The sequence below is a fragment of the Botryllus schlosseri genome, chromosome 12, assembly GCF_051294905.1.
Source record: "Botryllus schlosseri isolate E-star chromosome 12, Bs_hap1, whole genome shotgun sequence".
NCBI lineage: Eukaryota > Metazoa > Chordata > Ascidiacea > Stolidobranchia > Styelidae > Botryllus > Botryllus schlosseri.
The window spans coordinates 3,393,532-3,410,716 of NC_137247.1; the positions used below are offsets into that span (position 1 = coordinate 3,393,532).

General features: G+C 40.6%; 1 protein-coding gene and 2 non-coding genes across 3 annotated transcripts; 1 reads left to right on the forward strand and 2 right to left on the reverse strand.

The window, feature by feature from the left end:
* Positions 1 to 261: 261 nt before the first annotated feature.
* Positions 262 to 5,732, reverse strand: LOC145452390 (uncharacterized). The gene is made up of 4 exons (XM_080330583.1): positions 5,443 to 5,732; positions 5,236 to 5,342; positions 1,848 to 2,023; positions 262 to 1,347 (listed from the first exon to the last, which is right to left on the reverse strand). The coding sequence occupies exons 1-4, from the start codon at positions 5,568 to 5,570 to the stop codon at positions 940 to 942; spliced, it is 819 nt and encodes a 272-aa protein (XP_080186709.1). The 5' UTR covers positions 5,571 to 5,732; the 3' UTR covers positions 262 to 939.
* Positions 4,853 to 4,941, forward strand: Trnay-gua (transfer RNA tyrosine (anticodon GUA)). Its single transcript is given in 2 exon segments — positions 4,853 to 4,889; positions 4,906 to 4,941. It is a non-coding gene; the product is annotated as a tRNA-Tyr (tRNA).
* Positions 5,733 to 6,000: 268 nt separating the features above from the next.
* On the reverse strand, positions 6,001 to 6,089 carry Trnay-gua (transfer RNA tyrosine (anticodon GUA)). Its single transcript is given in 2 exon segments — positions 6,001 to 6,036; positions 6,053 to 6,089. It is a non-coding gene; the product is annotated as a tRNA-Tyr (tRNA).
* Positions 6,090 to 17,185: the final 11,096 nt, after the last annotated feature.

The window sequence follows — 17,185 nt, forward strand, 5'->3', positions numbered from 1 at the left end:
CAAAAGTCACCGCTGCTGATACCGAATACTGTGCAGGCATATTTTCTGTACCGCCATCATTTCCGTAAGTTTGTTATGTATTTTGATTGAATAAGAAAATAGATACTCTCTCTCCCTCTAGTGATGTATTTCTATTTCTCTCTTACGAGAGCTAGCGGTGATAATGTTTTGATGACCACGAGCACGTCGAGCACGTTGAGCAGTTTGTTCAACGAAGGGTGCAAACTGAACCAGGTAACAAACTTAATATATAGCTCCACATAACGAATATAACTGTGTCTCTATTCTGAGGGATGCAAATGAAATGTGATGAGTACGAATATCATGTCTAAATACGCTTATAGTGTAGCATCATTCCCATTCAATAAATCTGTCACGTCAAAGAAAAGATACAGATACAATACCTGATCAAATCCACAACCAATGAAATTTAATATCAATTTACACGGCATAATAAACCGGAACAATACAATGGTGATGAAACGAATAACAATATTTCATACATTACTTCGTTTCAATAATCTCGAGTATAGTTCCCCTTCCACCAAACCTTTTTTAATCCTGAATTTTCATCTTGACTACTCCCATGCCTTTGTGTGTATATAGCCTATATGGTTCTTGTGTAAGCGGTGTCTTTTACAAAAGCCTAGAAGTGGGCCGTGCTTTAATTCGACAATAACGGAAACATAATAAAGAATATCGACCTGATGTAAATGACCATTGGAATCCAAAAACACCATGAATACCACAAACAGCAACAACAATTGAGCACGCTACACTCCGGCATGTGGTTTGGTGTAGGGTTCGACCAGGTGTCGGGTATCTTTGGGGTTAAAGGTCGCGTGCGGGTTCGTTTTGTAGTATTATTGTCACATGTTCAAGAGTCGCATGCTCAAATGTCGTACAACTATGGGACACATATAGCAAGCACCGAAATAGCTATTCCATATACACCGCGAACATCGTGGCAGCGCAGAATATAGACCCGTTTTGGAAATTAGCCGCGACATAGTTATCAGTGGTTTTATCCCATGCTGATTCGCTGCTGACTGAGATACCCTGATCCTTCATTTCGCCAAGCACCACGTACACGACGCATTTATATCTCGGCGGCAGCAGTCCGGCTTTCTTGATGCGCGTTTTGATGGTCTCCGACATCTCGCACGACAGCTCTCTGCACGTCTCCGGGTCGTATCTGGCGTTGTTCAGCGTTTCCGACAGGTAGCTGTCGATGACTGACTCGCATTTTCTCAGTTGCAGTTTCAGCGGAGGATTCATCCTGTACGTGGGCTCGTATTGAATTTCAGGGATGTCGTTTCCGCTGCGGGACGATGTTGATCTGTCCAGCTGTACGTAGAGAGGGATAAATTTACATGATGTGGCGACGGATATCTTACTGCACCTTGGTTGTCATTGTTGGATAGGGTCTGTTTGGCGATTTTGACACGATGGTTTTGTTCGCCATATTCACTTTAGGTAATTATGGCAGCATTTGTTGACGGAGTGCACTCGACGACACCCGTAATGAGGCATCGGTCTGATAGTAAGACTTCCAGTTTCATTGATCATTTATGGCGCATTATTGGTATATTTGCTAAACAGTTATCGCGATAGACCTGCAAAAACGTGGTCTATCATCATAGGACTTGAGTAGGAAATGTGCTTGAGTACTACAAAACAGTACTTCGTTGCTGACCATCTCTGGCTGTACGAGTGTACGTTAGTATATTTGCTGAACATGCTTCGCAATAGCAATACATAGCTACGAGATGAACAACTGCAAACATCATGATAGAATTTATATGTCGTTTTCAACCGATATACGTTTTACGATGTGTCATACGAACCCAGCAAAAGGTTCTGCGTTCCGCCCGTCTGTCAGCAACTCTCTGTCTCAATGTACGAGCGAATCGCCTGTATATCATGATATCGCCAAGATTCATTCTTCTGTGTTCTGACACCGGAGGTAACGAACTTCGACTGCTGTCGCTTGGCAAACGCTCGGTGCCAACTCTCGTTCCACCTGATGAAAGTTGAAAGCATCAAGTCAAGTGTGGGCTATATTACAGTGTTGTGATGACTCGAGTCATGTTTGAAATGATATGATATGACTTGAATCGAGTCAGTACCCTGAGATGACTTAATTCTGACCGCTGTGCTCTTACCTACATGTAACACAATCTAATGCCTCTACCTACATGCCATACGTCTTAGGCTGCGTTCATAAAAGAGTCTCTGTTGTATATATGCAAGTCATCACGCAAGTTTCATAAAGGAGTAGTGTTGTTGTGGCCAGACATCTTTGCCCCCAGACACACCTCCATTACCTATTGGCGCTATAAATCACGCCCTCGCTCTCTCATTAGTCCCACCAAGACACATTGTCACAAGACACAGCCAACGACCTATATGCATCCTACCAGGGATATCTAGGGATATCTAGATATCAGAGATGAGCGGATTTGAAATTTCTATGTCCTAATCCAATCCAAATCCGAACCTTCAAATCCAAATCCAAATCCTAATCCATAACTTTTTCATATTCAAGTCCATGTCCAATCCTAATCCGATTCCAACTGGAAATTCAGAAAAAAAACTAATTTATGCAATGGTGGGATTCGAAAATTTTCTTTCACAACCAACGATTCACTTAATTCAAGATAACCTAGTAACCATAAGTACATTAATAACTGATCTGAATAAAGTTTGTTGCCATTCGCCACAGGACATTTCAATCTCCCAGAAAAAATATAAATCCAATCCAAATCCTAATCCGTTCTGAAAAAAATGTCTAATCCAAATCCAATCCAAATCCGACAAAATTTCACAAATCCTGTTTTTTCAAAACCTAATCCTAATCCATGCTCATTTCTGCTAGATATCCCTGCATCTTACGAACCAATCGCATCACGCAGTGTACGTACAATTATGGCATCATATTTAAAAAAAAACGATGACTATTTGGAAACACACCGAACGACAATATTTATTTGTCGAAATAAACTCAGTTTCAATTTTTGTTGGAGAGATAGATTATACATCAGTGATAAAAAAAAACTTGCGGAATAAAATTTGTCAGAACATAGCGAAATAATTTTCGAAAATCCGCTGCGCATGAATAATGGCTGTAGTTCGTAAATTTCGAATTCCTCTCTTGGAATATATTTGATGGATTTTCAGTTAGGTATGCCTATTTCCACAACGGCAGACATCAGATTTGGATAAAATGGCTAGTTCAAGATGGAAACTATGCTATCCAAATCACTTTGTTTTTGAATTTGCTATCAGGAATATCGAAATAGACGCGACGATTTGTATCCATGACTGAGTAGTGAGCACAAGGCGTAGTGGGAAGCTTAAATCTTTGCAGTTCTTCATGAATTTATATATTGCAACTTATTATTGTAGGGTTACGTCCTTCTTTACGAGGATTTGTCCTCTATTCTGACTTTTTTGAAAGTGTCCTCGGAGGACGCCCAACTGTCCTCTTTTTTGAGATTTTGTCCTCTTTTTTAAGAATTTTGGTTAAATATAGGGCAAAAATCGACTGAGTTACAGTAAATCAGCACTGAAGTAACGATCCGACTGCAATTTCGGCAGCTGAGCCAGAAAGTTGACCTTTTCATTAGTCAACCGATCACGACGTGCTAAAAATTTACCATTTTTTCAGGACTTTCCTCCGATATTGCAGGTCTGAAAATTTTGAAAAGTGTCCTCTTTTCAGATTTCCAAAATATCATAAATTTCAATGTCCATGGACGTGGGCTTGACGCGGAATGATTAGGATAGCTGGAACTACAAATAAATTTCCCGACATTGCTGCAGGCAGGATCACTGAATTCATATAGCCATGATACATAGCCTAATTGACGTGCGGACGACCGCTGACTGCATAATTTCGTGTGGCGATTGGCACAACTGAAGTTAAACATGTAGCCCTACGTTATATAGGCTACACTTAACAGCATGGTTCTCATCGACATCATTCGTTGTCCATGAAGTTATCGCCCGAAATAAGGGTGGAACTTATTGAATCAACACATCCCTGATGCCGTTTTTATGTGCTTACGGCGCCTCCTTAGCAACGCACCTGCATTATCTTGCATTGCGCTCCTCGTAGTTCGTACACAAGTGCTTTTTGAACAATGAAATGATAGAGTCCTCCTTGAAAATGACACTGACCGCCTCGTTTGAGTAGATAACTTAATACGACGCTGTCGGTCGAGCCAAGCTCGAATATTATTTGTGAAACTGTTTTGATACTAAGATATTCATACTTAGACTCGATCAGGGGGTATCGTATGAAAAGGTTTTCGCTTTTACGTACAATACGGATTGTTTGGATAGATGAACAAAGTCAACTTAAATCCCACAATGAGTTGTGCGTAGCCCAACGTTACTAGGCCTACCTGCGGTTTAAAGTGTACGAGCGATTATTATTCTCGAGGATCATGCGCTGACAACTGACATCCATCACCCGATATTTTTGTTTTCCGAGCAAGGGTTTGCAGTTTGCATCAAACCAAATGACATAGTTGAAGATATAACTATGTGATGAAGTGCATAGCGTGTTCTAGCCAGGGTGGAAATGAATTTCTGAATTGAGTTCTCCTTTAGTCAAGACATAAAAAATCCACATAGTGCTGGAAGGGTTCGATTGCCCTTTCTGCAGCAAAGGTGACGACGGTTATTTGACCGTCACTATTAGTGTAATGAAGTCATAATATGTGGTACTTTACATCTAATTCCTGGGTAATCGATTTTGCCTAGCATATGGTCACTTACAGATAGTGTGACTCCATGAGTGCAGTATAAGATTATAATCAACACACACTAGCGGCCGCTCTGTCGACCTTCGATAGCTCAGTTGGTAGAGCGGTGGACTGTAGAAATCAATCGGCTGTCATCCATAGGTCGCTGGTTCGAATCCGGCTCGAAGGACGTTTTGTAGAATATTGGCAAAAGATAGGCTATATCGCATCAAACTCTTTTGACTATATGCCCTTTCGATTTACATGCATGTATGTCGTACCCCTTACAGAAAATATGAATCCAATTTGTTTGTGAAGTATTGGGATTCCATGATAGTCGACTCTCGGATTGTCGTTCCACAGTTCCGGTCAAGTCAAAGCGTTCTAACGAATCGGTCACTTGTGCATGTGCAATTGGGCATTGTGCATGTATTATTATCGATACGTCCTGACCTGATGATAAAACTATCCAGTATCCACCCACCCGCAAAATGAGAGAAATTTTTCGAAATTCTTCTTTGATTTCCATGATCGCTAGTTGGTGAAGTCAAAGCGTTATTGCTCCCTGTCAAACTCATGCTGGATGAACTCCTGCGAAATCGAAACGACATATGTTATTATTCTAGGTGTCACATGAGATATATTTATTCAAGTCGAACGTAAACGCCATTAGTGAATCGTGAAAGCTAACCTGCTTAGTTTTCTCGACCTCCCGAACGGCATCGCGCCAAAATCAGCGTCCAAGGAGGATTTCCGCGAAGAATGGTCTTTCAGCGCCACTGATGACTTTCTGCGAGACATTACTTCCGCGGACGCCATGTTCGGATTTTGTAAACAGCAAATTAAGACAGTAGATCGTTTAATATTTAAAACTGTAATAGATTTAGTCGCATGTCGATGTCATTGATTCAAGTACAGCTATTGTAACCAGACTTGGTTTATATGGAAATTAATATAGGCCTGCTATGCAAAAGCATAACTACTTGTTTGTTGTTTGTTTATTATTTTCATGGAAAAAAGTGGAGCTTATCACCGTAAATCTGGACTTTTTGCAACACTACTGTTGCAGTTAGGTTTGCGATGAGGAGTCCAGCTAAACCTCCAACAAATAGAAACGTGGCAGAGTCGAGACTCGAGCGAACAAACATTGGTGTCGTGAAGGTTTCGCTTAGCACACTGCGCCACTCGCTTCCCTGTCTAAATATTTCGTAGAATAAATTAGGTGCTATGATAGCAAACATTAAAAAACTCCTTCGAGCCGGATTCGAACCAGCGACCTATGGATGACTGCCCCATAAACACTACAGTCCACCGCTCTACCAACTGAGCTATCGAAGGGGCGCTAGTGGCGTTGAAACAACGATCCTCAGTCACTGAACGATACCTCAGTCCAGACACGAAACAACCAGAGAGCGGAATGCCGGTTATCTGATGCTACTCTGATTTTTACAATGTTTATATGCTCTCATGTTAATTACAATCTAATCTTGGCGCTATTGCAAATACCACAGGAGCACTACATCGTGCGTAAAGAGGAACACCAGGCGTACATATATTTGTCAATCTCGCCCTTATGAGGATGGACTTTGATTTGGTAGGAGCCGAGCTTGATTTTTGTGGTATTTCTTTCAAATTAGGAATTCAATTCAATTTCCAAGTTTTTGTGGATTCAGTAATTCTAATTCTGATCTAATTCTGAAAAGAAACTGTGTAGCTATAATTATAATTGTAAAATTTGTTCATAATGTTCATTGTCCAACCATAATGATCGTAACTATTCTATCCCCAGCTCCGATTTCTCTTGCAACAATATATCGACAACATAAGTGATCATATGGATGTGATGTCCCCTTCCACGCGGAGCCCACGCCACGGGTTTTCAAGGATTGATGCTCATTGCTCATCATTCAGGATATATCTAACTACTCACAAGGAAATCGAAGATACAACGAAAATATGAGTACTTGAGCACGAAGTAAATCACAGAACAAAACAATAACATGAATGTTCCACCATAAATACGTAACAATGAATTTCTTTGGTCCATCCATAGTGTCCTATATGGTGTCGACACAAGCAAATCTCACGGCTCAGTGAAATTGTATCACGTCACAATTTCCATTTGGCTACATGCAATTTGACGGTCATTTTTGACCGGCTTGCCGATAATTAAATTTGGTAAAACGGGTATCAATCGAAAGCTGACTCTGCACTGATGACGAAAATATAAATTTTATTCCGCTTGCGGCCCTGCAGCCCCCACAATCAGCCTCGAATTTTTCATTGTTATGGAGGTTGGCATTGGGACGCAACAATGCTTTTTGGACCTTTTTCTCTTGAGCTACACTCTCGTTTCGCCAGACAGCATTGTTGCGTCATGAGATTCTCTCTCGTTTCGCCAGACAGCATTGTTGCGTCCCAATGCCAATATCCATAACAATGAAAAATTCGAGGCTGATTGTGGGAGTTCCAGGGCCACGAGCGGAGTAAAATTTATATTTTCGTAATCAGTGCAGAGTCAGCTTTCGATTGATACCCGTTTTACCAAATTTAATGCTCGGCAAGCCGGTCAAAAATGACCGTCAAATTGCCTGTAGCCAAATGGAAATTGTGACGTGATACAATTTCACTGAGCCGTGAGATTTGCTTGTGTCGACACCATATAGGACACTATAGTCCATCTACGGTACTATTTGTACGATAGCTTAGGCCTAAAGCTACAGCATGAAATGAATGGGCTGGTAACTAATGTTAGGAAAACTGTTCTGTAGCCTGCATACGATACAATCATACTTTGCGAGCCCTGTCATTCACGGTTAATGGATTTCACCGCCTCGCGAGTGCACAGAAGCGATATTACTTTCCAGCTTCTATGTACCTACCAATACATAGCATGTAGGATGCATTGATGTGAATAAATCACCCTGACAGGCTTGGCTAGATACAATTTATGAGATTTCTCATTATCGAGAAATGATAAATCATAGCAATGTAAATGTTTGATGATGGCCCGCAAGGTGTTAAGCAAATAACTATTGTACTCGAATAGTAACGACTTTAACCGCACGAATCAGATAAATTGATTCGGCGGGGATTTATTCATATAATAGTGGTAGCAATGTCACGTAGTAAACATATATAATATCGCAGGCTCGAAGGAAAAACATTTGACAAACATGTTTTTATGTAGCCGATAAAGCTACGTCTTGCCTAATAAACATTACAAGACAATCATATACTACAGGGTCGGTCGGCAAACCCCGTCACGCGTGCCATTTGTGGCACGCGAGATGATTTTTCATGTTATGCCAAATGATTTCACGCGAACGACATATTGAGAGCATGTTTTTGCAAAAAACAGAAGTTTTCAAAATGTACAAAGCTCCTAGGCGACCCAAAATTATTCCATAAATCAACATAAAATAGAGTTTTTTAGGGCAGATTTTACTTATCTTGGAATTTTTTCCGCGCTTCGCGCGATTTATTGGGACCTGTTGTCTTGATTATAATGTGGGAACCCGCGATGAATAAATAAATATATATGCATAATATACATATAAAACATGCCAATAAAATCCATGCATAATGTACAGAAATGGGTCAACCGTATTAGCAGCTATGAAAGAGGGTCAACCGAATATCGCATGTAACATTTTGGATGCTTCCGTCTAGGAGTGTTCACTGTGCACGTGTGGGGCCTACGAGAGCGCAACTTATGAACCGGCATTCCGGCGCTGGGCATTTTCGCGCTTTAGAAGACTTGAACTAGACATAAATTTTCGGACAACATGCGACCATATGACTTCCGTGCAGTGTATGCGTTGCGAAAATGATTGGTGTCAATAAAACCTAGAAACAAAATAATCGCCGCAGGCTGGCCAAAATGTTCGACATTGATATGTCCACTGTCGAGGCGCCGAAGTAACCAGCGCCGAATAGTACAGTGCCCGCAGCTTGAGCCGCACGTATCAAATGAGACCCGCCGAGGAAAATAATGAGCCCCGTGTCGAAATGGGAATTCGGAATTGTGTTCGTCTCTCGGAAGGAGATATTCTTCTAGTTTCATCTGGTGTGCAAGCGATTCCAATATACCTGGAGCAACGACAATATTTACCGCGTAACTGCAATCTTTGCAGACAAATCTAGTGACACCATGGCGACTTGAATCATACACGGATGGACACATTTTCATCGTCATCCATCATACCATACCATCGTAACAACACTGATTGGCCTGTCACTTATTGGACATGATACCGCACACAGCGGACTTGGAAACGACCAAATCAACCACAGAAGATCGCTCATTGCGCGACTGATGTAATATTACGTACATCAAGCGATAGGTCGGGTGCGGTAGCGACCAAAATTTACTCCCTTCGCGACCAATAATTCAAGATTCACTGGCGTAACGGATGCCATTGACAGCTGCAGAAAAACGTTTGGTTGTATTCCTTGCTTGAAACGTTAAATATTATTAAATCAAACGTTTGGCACGCAAGCTGGTAAAATTTGACATTTTTTACATTTTGGCACGCTGCATACCAAAAGGTTGCCGGCCCCTGTACTACAGCGACAGCCAATTCAATAAAGACAGACACGACTAGCTCTCTGAAAATACTTCAATTGTACTCGTCAATATCAAGTAGGGGAGATGTGGTACCGATGGATCACTGGGACCGAAAATACTTTGAAAATTCTCTATGATAATTCCATGATTACACTCCGTGAACTTGTCTACAATTGCATGCTGGCAAAATCTTTCATCACATACAAATAAATTCTACGAGCGCGAGCTATGGGGTCTCTCACAGATGATTTTTGTTTTGGGGGGTCTAAACTAAATTTAGATCGACATATACATTTTTCTTTGTAACCTTCAACACGAACAAACCAGCAATCATTTTTATTGTGAAGTGTAGGGCTTGTATCAGGCTATATAATGGCACCTATTATTTTTTTCAGTAGTTTCCTTGAGTGGACTTTTTTTCGATTCATGTATAAAATTCGTAGGGTGGGGACCGATGATACAATAGCCAAATCAAGCAAAATAATCAAGCATACTAATCATGAAACAAATGAAACATGCCTACGTACAGAAAATCTTTGTCTAATAATTGCATATGATGTTTTATCGCTATAACGAGGTATTTGGAAGTCACACTGTCGATTTTCGGGCAATATGTATGTACCCACAAATTTATAAGTTCGAGCCTAAATCGAAACGTGATTTTATGACAACATTTGAGTTAATATTCATTCTATTTTTGGACAGTTGCGATCAAACATTCTTCTTTGGCTTGCTGCAGCTTAGATTATAATACTGAGCAAGAAAAGTAGTCACATTTGAGTTTTTTAGGGTATATGTGTCGTAGGTCCCCGGGTCGTGTGCCATTGGACCCACCGGGTGGGGACCGATGACACGTTCGAGCAACAAATTTTGAACGTCCATAAATATTTTTTGAAAAGACGGATATTCATGTATATGTGCGCGATAGGTAGAGCTTGTATCAAAGTGCTGAGCCAGCAAAAGATCTGCTGTTTTCGGCTGAAGATTAGAGGGTCAGAGATCATTTACCAATTTTTGATCCATCGGTACCACATCTCCCCTACTATTGTGTACGCACGTCCCCGGACGACCCTTTTCATATTTCAAGTCTGCGGCAATATCGATGAACAATTTGAACATACAATCGCCGCTAGAAACGGAAACGCGAAATGCCCGTAACCTAATTCTAGTCTAATCTGCGAAATGCTTCCTTGCCCTAATTTTAATTCTAATCTAATTTCGGATTTTACTGAAAATGCTACGGAAGAATTAAATAGCGCGAAACGAGTCTAGCTTGCTGCACAAACATTTGCTAATCTCATGCTTATGAGAATGGACTCTAATTATATACGAACTGAAATTCCTTTAATGCCCAAGCTTTCGCGAATTCAGAAATTCTAATTCTAATCTAATTTGGAAAATATCGTGTAGCTATAATTCAAATTCTAATCTAATTGGAAAGCTGAAAATTATCTAGTTGTCCAAGTCTGCTTGAGAGCCACTTTACGAATAACCTATACTTCCGCGTTGAAGTCCATATTTGCACTATTTATATCAATTCATTCAATTTTAAATCAATTAAGTCCCGCATAACCTATGGTGTCTCGACAGGAAACCGGACTCACCTCAAGAACACAAAACCAGCCCATAAACCTGGCATCATTTGAGTAACTGTAACTGAAATGTGCACCAATCGCCGCTGCATCACCGACAACAACAAATGGCTTAATAACATCGAAACCAGCCTTTTTGTTGAAATCACAAGTCTCTCAGAGGTCGTTTACCCCGCGCGGAGGATCAACTCAGGTGTCGCAAAGAAAACGAAATTTCTATTATCGACGCAAGCAAAGCTGTGCTATCTTCTAAAACACACAAATCAGGAACAAAACGACCCTGGCAAGCTTTTAAGAGGGAATAAGAAGGCGACCAATACAGCTAACATCAGCACGGTGACCACAATACAGGATTAGGCTTCTGTGCCTTTTAAATGCTAATAAATGATATCCATTTCAAGCCTCTCCGTGAATTTGAGACTCAGTATAATCAATCATACCTTCACCTATTTCATATAGCCGTAGCGAACCGGCGAAATCATGTTATCTTCACTTTGTAATCAGTGACATTGAACGACCATGTATGCTCTATTTTCCATACACTCAGCCTGTGTAATAAAGTCAGATCACGTATTGCTACTTCAGTACATCTCAGGTACACGGTGCGGAGGAATAACAAGTGACAATGAAAACAAACTTTTCGCTCAGAGGATGTTTATTCGATCTCTAAAAGTAACAGTCGATTAATCATCCTACATTTTCGCTACGATCAATGTTTGTATGGTAAGAGCCTTCTAAGTTATATAGTAAAGTATAGGATCCGTACGTAAAATGAAACCCAATGGACACTTGATGTATGCACAATTGCACATGCACATTGCACACTGCACAGTGCACACGGCTGCTTCAACACCATATGTGCGAACAGATTATCAGCGCCTGGGTTTACAAGCAAATATGTCGGATGTGGATAATATTGCAACATCTTACTGTAAATTCAATTCAATCGCAAATTACTATTAGGTAAAACATGACTATCACAGTTGAATCAATTTTCCCAATTCCCGTCAATCACATGTACAAAGGCCAATGAAGTCCAATTACGTATATTCAATAGCAAATACTCCAACTCTGATGACTACATACCATTGTTCTCATAAGGCACTCATAAATGTCACTGTTGATGACTTTTGCTACTCATTTTGCGTTGATAATTGTTTTCATTCTCATTATTATTGGGGATTTCTTAAGCATGATGTGATGTTCATTTTTGAACGCAACAACCTGATTGAGAAATGCCCTGATGAAAAAATTGACACAGTTCGGAACTTAGCAGGCCATCCACACGATTCCTGTTTGTAATCTCCTGCTACGTATAAATAATACTATCCAGTGTCGGTATAAAGCTGTTGTCCGGGAGAAGCTGTAATCATTGATATTCTCTTGCGCCTCAAAAAGCATTCATTGAGTTACGAACCATAATATCTAATCTTATCTGTCAACTGACTGTATCTATTCAATATATAAGTGGCCAAGTCGGATATTACTGTAATACCATATCTATAGGAAGAATAGCCTTTTGGTAATGGTTGGCAACGATCGCTATGTATCGTACAGGATGATGGAATTATAGTACGAAAGTATGCTATGCATAGGCCGGTCATCCTCGTTTACTTTAGGATTAAATATAATATAGTTCAATTCATTTGAAGCAAATACAATTTATTACTTTGGGCCTATCTTTTGAGCCTTGCTTTATTACATGGACCAAACATTCGCATGACAGGATAAAGGGAGCAAGTTACGTTTAATATTTGCTGATTTGAATCAGCTTTGACTGATCTGTCATTTCATCAATCATTAGGTTTGCGTTGTTACACATAGCAATGGCATGAACGATTGCCTGGCATTTGAGTTATATACCGTACATCAACATTACAGTACTATCAATATGTCTGTTCGTAGTCGTGTAGTTCCGAGGATTTTTTCCAGAATCATAACGTGGCCTTTTGATAAAACAGGTCAGCATATGTGTAACGGGTAACGCCTCCTAAAATTTATAAGTTAACCAATTTGAGCCTGGCCATCTGAGTTTTATCATTTCTCCTAACGTTTATCCGGAATCGAAGTGAAATATGTGATTCCGCACATACTCCATTTATTTACTATCGTGACCGCTGGACAAGGCCGCCGTAGTTCAAATACGAGAAACAATATTTTACCGGTTCGGTTTCTAACTTTTTGATGACTTGCGAACCGGATCTTCAAACAATGCTAAGATGTTACTTTTGATGGCCATATACCCTTGTTTTTCAGTGGGATGCTTCAGTTTCAAGTATATTCTAGCAACACCTTTCTTTCTAAAATAGTGGAATTGTCCAAAATGCAATGATTAGCATTAGCCGATTGAATACAGCTATTAATCACCACAGCGACCCATAGGGCAACTGTCGTAGTCTTCTACCAGTAATTTTGTACTATAGAATAACAATAATAAGATCAATCTATTATTATTTACAGATGCATAGCATTCGATAATGAGCGAAATTCCGGCGAAAATCAAGCTATTTTCATTTGTATATGCCCAAACCTAGGCATAGTTTGCCTCATGTGTTTGAAAACTTTTTCGTTCGATACCATTCTAAAAATGTCCACTCCCATTACACGAGATCCTCCTAATAAATATCTAGGCTACTTACCCCCACCCAATAGTAACCTAACTAAGAGATCTGTCGACTACTCAGGACTAGGGCTGGTCACAATGATTCGAGTACTCGAATCTGAATCGAGTATAAATTTTAATGATTCGAGTCGAGTAGTAAAAGACGATTTTTTGAGTACTGAAATTATCCGCTTCTCGCCACTGAAAGTTAATTTATCAACAAGAATTATAGTTTCGATACTAATTTTCACTGTTGAAGCCTTGAAACCTTGATTGGCGGTATCGTAGTATACGAAACATATAATACGAAGCTAAGAAGGTTACTGGACGTAGCACATTTCCGAAGTCGGGCTTATCCCCCAACATTGTCACCGAGTGCAATGAAATCGGCAGGGTTGTAACCAAGTCACATGGCTCCGAGTCACAAGTCAATCTCACTTTTATAGTATTGCATTCTGTTATGACGTCATAATGGGAGATACTCGATTATTCGACTCGAAGCATATTACGTGATTCAGAATCGATGAATCACTCAGGTACTCGATTTTGCCCAGCCCTTCAGGACCCATCATCTGGAATGAACTACCACAAAATATCCGTGAATTGCCTTATAATAGATTCAAAAAGACTTACTTAATCACCTCTTGTCGTTATATTAACACTGTTGTCCTACCTACCCCAGACATTGCTTCATTGATCATATGCTACCATCGTTTTTCCTTATTATTTTTCTTTTTCAAACTAACATTTTTTACAGCGAGACTGTATAGAGTCAAGTGTACCTATGTTTGATGCGGGTGTGATCAGACTAGTTGACCCTCAAGTTCGTATCGATCATTCCTATCTAATACTGAATACTGTGGAGTGTACATGCATATCTTCTGTACCACTATTTATTTTATGTATTTTGGTTGGATGAAAATAAAAACTCTCTCTCTCCCTCTCACAGCCTACATATTCCTGCCCGGTTGCTTTAGTTATACATTCTCCCAATGCCGCTCACAATAAACGGCAACGTCTCTGTGTCTATCGGTGCCAAAAGGCCCAGATGAAGGGAGGAATCAATGAATCGAATGAAAGAAGAGCTATCTAAGAAATTTCAGATGCCAAAAAATAGACCGAAAGCAATGTTACATCGGGCATTCGGCAGATGCCAGATTGAGAGTCAATTGTAACTGGTCGTTTTGGCAGTCGACTAGTGTTCGTTACATCGCATTGTACGCGTCTTGATCGGAAGAATATATTGGCCTAATTTGACGATTATTATTATCTTTCTCGGCGAAATTAATGAGACTTCGATCCGCCGCACTGCCACTTCGTAACGATGGTGTCCGCGTCTGAACTCTATAATATTATCTTGAGTGCAGGACCGTAACTGTCGCACCCCAAAAACCCCAATTGGGGGGGGCGAGCTCGAAGGGGGCCCAAAATTATTTCGTGAATTAGCATAAATTATAGAGTATTTTTTGAAAATTCATGCAACTTTTTCAAAAGTTTTTCGCGCTACGCGCGATTTCAAGTTGCCAAATGTGTTGAATTTTGAGTACTCTTCCCCCAAGAAAAAATACGCAAGATTTATAGAAATGGGCATGTCGGCATTGGCCATTACCGCGCCACGATTTACCAAGACATATAAAGTTATAGGCAATGTAGCATGTGACTCCAAGAAGTGGGCCAGGACGATCGGCAGCGAGAAAACCTTGGCCGAAAACGACCGCCCTTATGTTGACCGAAAACTTCGTTATGTATACAAAATACAAATAGGTTTAATTGGAAAAATTACATGCCAGTGAAGAAATACCAATTTGAAATCGTGTGCGTCTTTTAGTTTAGTAGCCTACGTTTGGGCGATTCTATATATTTTAATATAGCAGACAGGAGGTCACTAAATAACATCATGTTACGGAGTCATATCAAAGGGCCCTACAGTTTCCAAGACAGACCTCACCCAAGTCTACCGGTAAATCGGATTACGTGAGCAGAGAGGACATGAAATTGATAGCAATAGATATGAAATTCCCTATCTTTTTGACCGATTTTATCATGATTTATCGAAAATTTTCGCGCTTCGCGCTGCCTCGCTGCACAGTACGGCTAATTTCGTGGCAAAAGCGAACAACGTGATTGGGTGTAGGTTTACCACCCTATGGTAGTCCAAGACTAGGCTTACCATACGTCCTCTTTTAAGAGGATTTGTCCTCTTTTTTGACTTTTTTGAAAGTGTCCTCGGAGGACGCCCTTTTGTCCTCTTATTTGAAAATTTAGGTCAGATTTAGAGGAAATTGCGAGTGATATGCCGCAAATTAGCGCAGAAGTGAAGCTCCGGCGGGTATTTCGGAGGGAAAAGCGGTGATTTTAGCTCTGAGCGAAAAGAAGACCTTTTTTTTTTTTTTAGTCATCCACCTGGCAATGTGGAGAGAAAAACGTTATTTTGAGCTCTGAGCAGAAGTGATGACCTTTTTTTTAGTCAACCGATCACGAAATGGGAAAAATTTACCGGTTTTTGAGAATTCTTCTCCAGTTTTGCATGTTTTGCAGTTTTGCATTCATCATTAAGTGGGGGCCCAAGACCAACCAAAACGGGCCTGACGAAGTGCTGTTACGACCCTGCAAGCAGAATACTGGTGCAACAATTTACTAAATCATGATCAGCGTGACCTCTGCTCGATGCCGATGAGTGCCTTCACCTCCTCCAATACCCCGAGACTGACTCAGCAAACCCTTGTCGCCACCAATATCCTTGAAAACCAGGGTTGTGGAGTCGGTAAATATTACCTACCCCCCCCCCTACCGAGAGAGATAGTGTAATGGTTATGCGTCCGGCTTCTCGAGCGGTAGGTCGTGGGTTCGATCCCCGGTCGGGTCATACCAAAGACTCGAAAATTGGTATCCGCAGCTATCCTGCTAGGCGCTCAGCAATCACGGATAGCGTGGAGGAGAAAAAAACGGGGGCGCAGACTCGATGACCTCATGGGGCCGTATCGCAACTCCGTCGTCAAAGCATCTCGATGGTGCAGGCGAAAAAGAATATCACATCTCTCTCTCTCCAGATATTTTCAATGTACAGACTCCAAATCCCGGAGTCTTTTTAAACGTACCGACTCCGACTATTTTCTTGAGAGAACTCCGACAGTATTACCATAGTGTCCTATATGGTGTCGACACAAGCAAATCGCACGGTTCAATGAAATTGCATCATCATTGTTATGGAGATTGGCATTGGGACGCAACAATGCTGTCTGGCGAAACGACAGACGCAACAATACTGTCTGGCTCCCTTTTTCTCGAGCACCTGTCTCGTTTCGCTAGACAGCATTGTTGCGTCCCAATGCCAATCTCCATAACAATGATGATGCAATTTCATTGAACCGTGCGATTTGCTTGTGTCGACACCATATAGGACACTATGGTATTACCAATTCACTTCAAAATTATACGCCACAGTGACTTTCTTATAACCAATAAACATATGGCATGCAAAATTGTTTCATGGCGGCACAGTTCGAATTATACACTATGTAATTACCACGGAAAAATGCAAAAATATCCTTCCTTTTTGCATGTTTTTATAACACGAACTCTCTCATACAGTAATATGTACGAATCATGCAAACATGACATATATCCAATCATGCAAAATTAGTCTTCGTGTTGTTAACGCTGCGAAATC